Source organism: Suricata suricatta, chromosome 16 (genome assembly GCF_006229205.1).
Source record: "Suricata suricatta isolate VVHF042 chromosome 16, meerkat_22Aug2017_6uvM2_HiC, whole genome shotgun sequence".
NCBI lineage: Eukaryota > Metazoa > Chordata > Mammalia > Carnivora > Herpestidae > Suricata > Suricata suricatta.
In genome coordinates this window covers 49,051,142-49,060,619 of record NC_043715.1, presented here as the reverse complement: position 1 = coordinate 49,060,619, position 9,478 = coordinate 49,051,142, and the positions used below count along the sequence as shown (strand labels likewise).

Here is a 9,478-nt window from a genome sequence, read left to right as displayed (position 1 = left end):
CATCGCGGGGCCCGAGCTGCGCGCCTCGACCCGGAGCCTGGACCGGGCGGGGGCGCCGACGTGCCTCTAACAAGCTTTTCAAGGAGGCGGGAGTGAGGAAAAAGGCTTAGGGCCCAGGGGGCGGGGAAGGGGGGCCGGGCCTGGATCGGCGGGGAGGCCGAGTCGGAGGCCTGACTGTGGCTCGCGCGGTCCCGGGCACACGAATCGAACGTCGGCGGCGCGGGTGGAACCCCGGGGCGCGGCGGCACGCGCGCGGGGGTCATGGCGTCGGTGCAGGCGTCCCGTCGCCAGTGGTGCTACCTGTGCGACCTGCCCAAGATGCCGTGGGCCATGGTGTGGGACTTCAGCGAGGCTGTGTGCCGCGGCTGCGTGAACTTCGAGGGTGCGGATCGCATCGAGCTGCTCATCGACGCTGCCCGCCAACTCAAGCGCAGCCACGTGCTCCCCGAGGGCCGCTCTCCCGGGCCCCCCGCCCTCAAGCATCCGACCACTAAGGACTTGGCTGTGGCCGCTGCACAGGGGCCTCAGTTACCGCCTCCGCAGGCCCAGCCTCAGCCGTCAGGAACAGGCGGTGGCATCTCTGGCCAGGACCGCTATGACAGAGCCACCTCGTCGGGCCGCCTCCCCCTGCCCTCGCCCGCCCTGGAGTACACCCTGGGGTCCCGCTTGGCTAATGGGCTGGGCCGCGAGGACGCCGTGGCGGAGGGGGCGCGAAGGGCCCTGCTTGGCTCTATGCCCAGCTTGGTGCCCCCCGGGCTGCTGGCAGCTGCGGTGACTGGCCTGGGAGCCCGAGGCCTGACGCTGGCACCCGGCTTGAGTCCTGCCCGTACAGCTTTCGGCTCCGATTTTGAGAAGGAGAAGCAGCAGAGGAATGCGGACTGTCTGGCAGAACTGAACGAGGCCATGCGTGGCCGGGCGGAGGAGTGGCACGGGCGCCCCAAAGCGGTGCGGGAACAGCTGCTGGCGCTGTCGGCCTGTGCCCCCTTCAACGTCCGCTTCAAGAAGGATCACGGGCTGGTGGGGCGGGTGTTCGCTTTTGATGCCACCGCCCGCCCGCCAGGTTATGAGTTCGAGCTGAAGCTTTTTACCGAATACCCCTGTGGCTCTGGCAACGTGTACGCGGGAGTCCTGGCCGTGGCTCGCCAGATGTTTCATGATGCCCTGCGGGAGCCGGGCAAGGCTCTAGCCTCCTCAGGCTTCAAGTACCTCGAATATGAACGGAGGCACGGCTCCGGGGAATGGCGCCAGCTGGGGGAGCTGCTGACCGACGGTGTCCGCACCTTCCGGGAGCCAGCTCCCGCTGAGGCGCTGCCCCAGCAGTACCCCGAGGCAATCCCCGCAGCTCTGTGTGGCCCACCCCCGCGAGCCCCGTCCCGGAACCTGGCGCCCACGCCACGCCGTCGCAAGGCATCCCCCGAGCCCGAGGGTGAGGCGGCTGGGAAGATGACCACCGAGGAGCAGCAGCAGCGGCACTGGGTAGCACCCGGTGGCCCATTCTCCGCTGACACCCCTGGTGTGCCCTCACCCATCGCTGCCCTGAAGAATGTGGCCGAGGCGCTGGGCCACTCCCCCAAGGACCCTAGCGGGGGTGGGGGCCCGGTGCGCGCTGGGGGTGCCAGTCCGGCAGCTTCCTCCACAGCCCAGCCTCCGACCCAGCATCGTCTCGTGGCCCGCAACGGTGAGGCGGAAGTCAGCCCCACAGCTGGGGCAGAAGCCGTCAGCGGGGGTGGTGGCGGCACAGGGGCGACCCCTGGGGTACCCCTGTGCTGTACCCTATGCCGAGAGCGGCTGGAAGACACCCACTTCGTCCAGTGCCCCTCAGTGCCCGGACACAAGTTCTGCTTTCCCTGCTCAAGGGAGTTCATCAAGGCACAGGGCCCTGCTGGGGAGGTGTACTGCCCCAGTGGGGACAAGTGTCCCCTGGTGGGCTCCTCTGTCCCCTGGGCCTTCATGCAGGGCGAGATCGCCACTATCCTTGCTGGAGACATCAAGGTTAAGAAAGAACGGGACCCCTAGGCCACCACTGCTACCAGTCTACTGCCTCCTACCCCCTTACTACCCACCGCTGCTGCGGATAAATTATTCCCTACCCCACCCAACCCAGTGGTACCCCCACCTGTGTACATACCCCCTTCCTCATCCCGGATGGGTCCCCTGGGGTAGATGCATTGAGGGTGGGGGGAGAAAGCTTGGGGCTTCTGCCCAAGGGGGTGTATGGGGTCCCTTGGCCCCTCCCGTTTCCCTCTCCCCTCCTTGGCTTGGCTTTGCTGCTGCTTATAGTTGGAGGAGAGGTGCTCCCCTCCTCCTTGAGAAGGGGCCTCCTAAAATCTCGCTCTTTATAAACAAAGCAAAAGCATTTTATTGCCCCCCCTCCCGCCCCCTTTTCCTCCTTCAATAAACCGAAAGATGGGGTTTTTTTTTTTTTCCTTCTTGGCCCCTTAGTTGTGTGAAATGCTGCGCCCCCTTTGGGACCGAACTGATCTTGCAGGGAAAGGACGTTGCGTAGTAGCCTCCAGGTGGCGCCCTTCACTCAGGCGGGCCCCTTGGCGCTTTTTAGAAATGCTGGCCACTGGTCAAGCGTTCTAGCCATCTGCCCGTTTTCCAGATGACAGAACTGAGGCTTAGAGCATGGGAGGCTCCTTGCACGGGAACCAGAGCCAAGCTCGGGGATTAGGTTTCTCTTCTGGTCCAGCCCCTGTATCTACCCAAGATGTGGGGGACTCGGCTCCCGCGAGGGGAGAGGGAAGGAGAGTGGCATCAGGAGGCTTCCTAGAGGGGATGGACAGTGAGTTCTTTCTTGCTCAGGAGGCCGAGATTTAGCTTATATTGCTTAGAGGGACTGCCCTAGGAAAGAGGAAAATTATCTCCATGGGATACACTAACAGGATCCCTGGAAACAAGGTGACTGCGTCCCGCCTCTGGTGATGCCCTGAACTGCGTTGCTCGCGCCCATCTTGGGAGACGGGTCTCAACGGTGGCCATCCTAGGACACCATGACTGGCAGGGTAAAAGGCACTACCCCCCGCGGCCGCCTCTGATGTGCGCGGCCTTGTCCCGCACCTGTCCCGTTGGGCTGATCATTAACCAGGACTTCCTGCTCTCTGCAGTCAAGGGGCGGGGCCTGAGCAGGCAGCGGCAAAGCAAGGGTTAAGGGGAGGGGGCTGCCTCCAAGAGCCCAGCCTCGACCCGCGCGGTCTCTCTCAGGGACCTTGAAGTGGAGAGTGCCGGGAAGGGGGAATGCGGGGCGCTAAGGCCAGTGGATGCACAGAAAGATGGGGGGAATTCTAGTATGTTCTTTCACTGCACAGGGCACTGTCCTACAGCCCTGAAACCCAGGGTTGCCCCAGATCTCAGGAACACAGGTGTTCCAGCGCCTAAATCTGGGAGACCTTAAAGTTTGGACCCATCTTCTTTGGTTAACCCTGTGCCCCCCACACGTTTCTTGCAGAGTCTCATGGCCCAAATCCACAATATTAAGGACTCTGGGACTTTGTCTTCCACATCTGGAGGACGCTCAACTCTTAAACCGCCAGTTCTTGGGCTGAGGGGTCCCATCCCCTCCCCCAGCCATCAGGTCTCAGGTGTTCTGTCACCCCTGGTACTGCCAGCCTGGGCCCTGGGCAGGGCTGGGAAAACCACCCCTGATTAAATACACCAGGCGATAAGCCTGGGGCAAGAGAGACGCTGGATGGAGCTCCAGGCCTGGCCACACATCCCTGGCAACCTTATGGCCTCCCCTGCCCCAGCTCTGCAGACCCAAGCCCTGGGTGGCTCCCCCTCCCCCATCCCCGGGGCAGGAGGCCTCCAGACACCAGGGCCCCCAGTGAGGGCTAAAGAGCTGTGGAGGACACCTGGTCCTTTAAGAACAGCTGGTAGGGGGGTGAGCAGGGGAGTCACCCCCAGCCTGGCTGGTGTGTATTCTAGATAGAGGTTGAGTTAACCATTAACAGAGCAGACGGCCTGACCTGTGTGGGTGTGGGGGGCTGGATCAGTCCCCCTTCCCCCAGTGCCTGGGTGGGGCCCGAGCGGAGGGATTCTGGATTTATCGGGGGAGAGGGGGATCAGTGAGTAGGTGAAGAGGCTTCCAGAAAGGAGAAACAAACCCAGGGAAAGATGGGAGACAACAGAGGTGGAAAGGTATAGAGAAACCAGCTCCCTGGAAGAAGACAGACCTAGAGAGGGACAAGAGAGCTCAAGAGACCCTCTTGAGATGGAGGAGATGAGGTAAAAACAGAGAGACAGACAGACGTTCAGAAGAGGGCTAATGGGAGAAATACCAAGATGGGTTCAGAGACACTGAGAGACACAGATGAGATACCAAGAATAGAGACATAGGAGGGAGAGAGAGGAATCGAGAGCAGGAGAAAGGACAGACTGAAATCAAGGAAAGGCACAGGTTTGAACTAGAGAGTTAAGACATCTTGAAACACAACTTCTGTGACTGGGCGCCTGGATGGCTCAGTCGGTTGAGCGTCCAAGTTCGACTCAGGTCATGATCTTGCCGTTCGTGGGCTCAAGACCACCATTGGTCTCTGTGCTGGCAGCTCAGCACCTGGAGCCTGCTTCCGATCTCATGTCTCCCTTTCTCTCTGCCCTTCTTCGCTCATGCTCTCTCTCTCTCTTAAAAATAAATAAACATCAAAAAATTAAAAAAAAAAAAGAAACTCAAGTTCTACGAGACAGATGGCTTCTTGGCCTTCTGGCTAAGATCAAGTGACATTCTAAGAGACAGAGGGAGAGAACGGAAGTCTGCAGAACAGCAAGGCTGGGTCTGTCTTGATCAGTTGGTCGCCACGACAAGGCCTGGGTCTACTCATTCCCCAGCTCTCTGCTCAGCTGACACTTCCTCCAGGAAGCCCTCCTTGATCCCCCGGCTATGTCAAGTGCCATTTCTGGGCTCTCACAGACCCTGCACTCCTCCATCCCAGCCCTGCACATTCTGGATCAACATTGGCAAATGGACTCTCAGCCCCATGAGGGCAGGGCCAAAGCTGTCTCAGTCATCACTACAAACACAGCATTGCCCACACATGGCTAGTTTAGATAGGGACCGGCAGGGAACAGACTGCAGCCCCTGCTCTCATGGAGCTGACGTTCATGTAGGAGGTGCAGACAGACCCATAAAATGTGACAGCCATGGAGCGGTAAGTCCTAAGAAGAAAAAAGAAACCAAGAGAGGGGATAGAAGGTGATGGAGGTTGGTACTATAAAGGAGGAAATAGAGAAGGGCTCACTGAGGAGATGAGGCCAAATTGAAGGAAGCGAGGGAGCAAGCCAGGAGAAATCTGGGGGAATAGCACATGCAAAGGTCCTGAGGCGGGAGTCTGCCTGGTTTGTTCCAGAAGCAGCCAGGTGAGGCCAGGCACCTATGGCAAAGGGGAGAAGCAGAAGAATGAGGTCAAGGTAGGGCGCCTGGCTGGCTCAGTCGGTAGAGCCTATGACTCTTGGTCTCAGGGTCGTAAGTTCAATCCCCATGTCGAATGTAGAGATCACTTAAAATCTTAGGGGCGCCTGGGTGGCTCAGTCGGTTAAGCGTACGGCTTCAGCTCAGGTCATGATCTCACGGTTCATGGGTTCGAGCCCCGCATCAGGCTCAGAGCCTGAAGCCTGCTTCAGATTCTGTGTCTCCCTCTCTCTCTGACCCTCCCCTGCTCATGCTGTCTCTCTCTCTGTCTCTCAAAAATAAATGAAAGGCATAAAAATTTTTTTAATTAAAAAACATAAAATCTTAACAAAAAAAGAGAAAGAATGAGGTTACAGTCTCGGCCACAGGAAGGACTTTGGACTCTATTTTAATGGGAAGGGGTGGAGGGTTTGGGGCGCGGAGCGGAGAGATGGTAGCAATGTGATAGAAATGGCAAAGAATCAGCAGAGACGGACAACATCTCATTTATCTGTGTCTAGGGCTCAATAGAGGGCCTAGAACATACGCCCCGCAACAGCATGTGCACAAGCGAATATGCCCCAAACCAACAGAGAAAAAGTCAGAATGACTCTAGATGGATGGACAGACTCCCAGGGAGAAGCCAGGTAAGGACCCGGGGGACACCCAGGGACAACAGACACAGACAGCAGCCGGCTGAGAAGTCCCATTTCTTCCCCACCCGGAAAGCTTTCCTGCAGCTGGAAAAGTCCCCAGGCCCCCCTGCCCGCCTCGCCCGTGGCGTGCCCACTCACACCTCAGGCAGAGGAAGCTGGCAGGCCCCACAGGAACCTTTCTGTGCGGGGTGGGGGGGGAGTGGAGGCGGGCGGGTAGCAGGGACGAAGGGAGAGGAGTGGCGGGCGGGCAGGCAGCGGGCAGTGGCTACACAAAGGCTCCAGTGTCTGCCCCTCCTGCCCCCGGGTACAGATATAAATAATATGTACATATATCTTTATATATATACCAGCGGGCTGGGGGCGGGAGGCTGGGGGCCACACACTTCCCCAAGGGCCGCAGAATGGCAGAAGCCCGCTCCTGTGGGGGCTGGGGGCTCAGAGCCACACAGAGTGACCAAGACTGAGAGACATGGGCTGAGAGGGACACAGTGACGGAAGGAGAGAGGAAAGCCTCTGAAGTATGAAAGAGCAACAGAAAGGCTGGCAGAGAGAGACCCAGAGTCGGAAACGCAAGGGGCAGGGAGAGAAGGACGCAAACGGAGACAGATCCAGAAAAGAGAGAAATCGAACTTCACTGAGAAAGAACAGAAAAAGTTGGAGGTAGAGGGAACTGTGACAGAATGAAGACAAAAGTCATTCCAGAGCAAGGCAGAGAAACAGAGAAACACGGGTGAGAGGGGGTAAGGACAGAAAGGAACAGAGAGGCCAGCAGACACCGAGAGAGAGAGAGAGAGAGAGAGAGAGAGAGAGAGACAGAGAGACAGAGAGACAGAGAGACAAAGAGAGAGAGACAGAGAGAGGGAGAGAAGCAGACAGACAGGGCTGGGCGCAGGCCAGGGGGCTTGGGGAGGCTGGTGACCATGAGTGAGGGGAGGGTCAGAGCACATCTCCAGGTTGGGGGCAGCGCCTGTGGGGCTAGGGCGTGGCTTGGCCCGGGGCAGGCTGAGGGACAGGGAGCAGAGGTGAGGGAGGCGGCCCTTGGGTTCCGGATCTTGGAGTTTCCCCGTGGCAGGGCCCTGCAAACAGGCGCCCAGCCTGGCCCGCGGCAGGCGAGGGTGGGATGGGCTGGGTCCCAGCCCTGGCACCAGTGGGCCCGACACGCCCACCTGTGGCCTGGCTGGTGAGTAACGCGGTGACACCTGGGTAGATGGTGACACATCAGGGAACAGTCATGGTGACAAACAGGGACAGATATAGGCAGACCCAGAATGACAGAGACATAAACAGACCCATAGGACCCAGTGACAGAAACACACTGTTAACAGACACTGTGACAGACACACACGGTAATAGACATCAGGATGTGAGGAGGGGCAAACGTACTGTTAGGCATGGAGAGACGGTGACAAAACCCAAGCAGTGACAGAGAGGACACAGTGACAGACAGGCACATACGACACACACTGACATGCTGACCAGAGAGACACATCATGAGTAACACATAAGCCTGTCACATAGTGACCCTGACATGTTCACACCAAGATAGATACATGACATCCAGGGACACTTTCACACACGTGCGCGCACACACACGTGCACACACGCACACTTGTAACCCACCCAGACTGCTGGCTTCTGGGCTTGCTTCCCTCCCCTCGGTGCAGGTTGTGGTAGGAAATGGAGGGGACACTGACGGAGGGCTCGGGACCTCAAGTCCCCACCTTGCTGTCACCCCTCTTGTGCTCTTGTGTGACCTTGGGCAAGTGGCTTCGCCCCTTCAGGCCTCCGTTTCACCAAGAATAAAATGGGGGTGGGGGATTGGGAAGGATGAGGACAATCCATTTTGTGAGGAGCTCACTCGACACGGGACAGATGATAAGCTCCTACTGTTCGGATTACTCTCCATCATTACCATCGCCTGCCTTCTGATGCACTTGGACCTCTGGACAGCTGGGACCCCGCCCTGGCCCTCTTTTTCCCCCAGCTGTGGGCCCCTCTCTTGGACCATGTCACCTCACACCTACAGGCTCCGTCCAGTTTCACCTGTCCCAGCCCAGGCAACTCTGTGTCCCCACAGCGATCCCTCCATCCCTGATCCCTGGCATCCTCATGTCTGTCCATGCGTCCCACGTCTGACCGCGGTACTTTTCCACGCTGGACGTCAGCCGGCTGTCCCTGGGGTGGGGGTCACACCTGCCCACGCCAGCCGAGCCGGTGGCCACCAGACACCCTGACGGATGGCCCCACCCTCCCCCCCAGGTCCCTACAACAACACTGCCCCTCCGGCCACCTGAGGTCCCTACTGGGGCGGCCTGAGGCCCAAGCCTGGGGACAGGAAGCCCCAGGCCTAGCCGCCCTGAAAGCCTCTTTCAGCCTGGGCCTCCTCCCGCCACCACCGACTCCTCCCGCGGAATAATATTTGGGCTGTTGGCCGGGGGGCGGGGGCCAGATCCGGAGGCCGCCTGGGAGAAGCCAGAAACCACAGGGCTTCCTGCCTCAGGCCGGCCGACTCCGGGAGAGACCCCCAGGCCCGAGGGAGGGGGGCAGGCGCCCGGGGAGACTGAGGGCCTTTCTCTCGGCCCCAGTTGTTTTTTCCAGGAACCAAGAGGAATTCCCCGGCCTGCCCAGGACAGCGAGGCTGGTGGGACGGCTGATGGGAGCCAGCACGGCAGGGGGCGGGGGGTGACAGGCAGCAGCAGCCGCTGGGCTGAGCGGGCAGCGCGGGCAGGGCGGGCAGGGCGGGCACAGCGACAGAAATAGAGGGCTTGGCCTGTGAGGTGGCAGGTAGGGGCAGAAACTCAGGGAGCTGGAGACCAGAGAAGGAGGGAAGGGGAAGGCAGATCCCAGAAAAGAGTCACAGTCCCCAAGAGAAGGATGGAGAGACCCAGAGTCCAGAGAGAGAGAGAGGGAGGGACAGAGTCAAAGCAACGGAGGGAATGGGAGAGATAGCACAAGGCAGACCGTGTAAGAGGTAGGCATAGAGAGGATGAGCAAAATTTTCAAAAAAGCTAAGAGACAAAGGTCCAGAGAGAGAACTAGGGACAGAGTGCCACAGAGAGATGACACTAAGAGACAGAAAGATGGGGGCGCCTGGGTAGCTCAGTCAGTTGAGCGTCTGACTTCGGCTCAGGTCGTGATCTCGCAGTTTGTGGGTTCGAGTCCCGCATCAGGCTCTGTGCTGATAGCTCAGAAACTGAAGCCTGCTTCTGATTCTGTGTCTCCTTCTGTCTCTGCCCCTCTCCACCCCCTCTCAAAAATAAATAAACATTAAAAAGAAAAAAAAAGAAAAAGAAAGAGACAGAAAGATGGACACAGAGAAACTGGGGGAGACCACACACGCATAAACAACCTTTGGTCTCTGAATGAATGACTAATGAACAAATGAATGAATGACAAGCAAGAACCAAGAAAGGCAAATGCAAAGTAAGGAAAGGACAAA

General features: G+C 58.8%; 1 protein-coding gene across 1 annotated transcript; it reads left to right on the top strand.

Moving 5' to 3' along the window:
- The first annotated feature begins 6 nt into the window (after positions 1-6).
- IRF2BP1 (interferon regulatory factor 2 binding protein 1) lies at positions 7-2,414 on the top strand. Its single transcript, XM_029925078.1, has one exon. The coding sequence runs from the start codon at positions 262-264 to the stop codon at positions 2,014-2,016; it is 1,755 nt and encodes a 584-aa protein (XP_029780938.1). The 5' UTR covers positions 7-261; the 3' UTR covers positions 2,017-2,414.
- The last annotated feature ends 7,064 nt before the right edge of the window (positions 2,415-9,478 follow it).

Bases quoted from the DNA above. Each gene is read 5' to 3' on its own strand.
- IRF2BP1 (XM_029925078.1), top strand. From the start codon at position 262: ATGGCGTCGGTGCAGGCGTCCCGTCGCCAGTGGTGCTACCTGTGCGAC.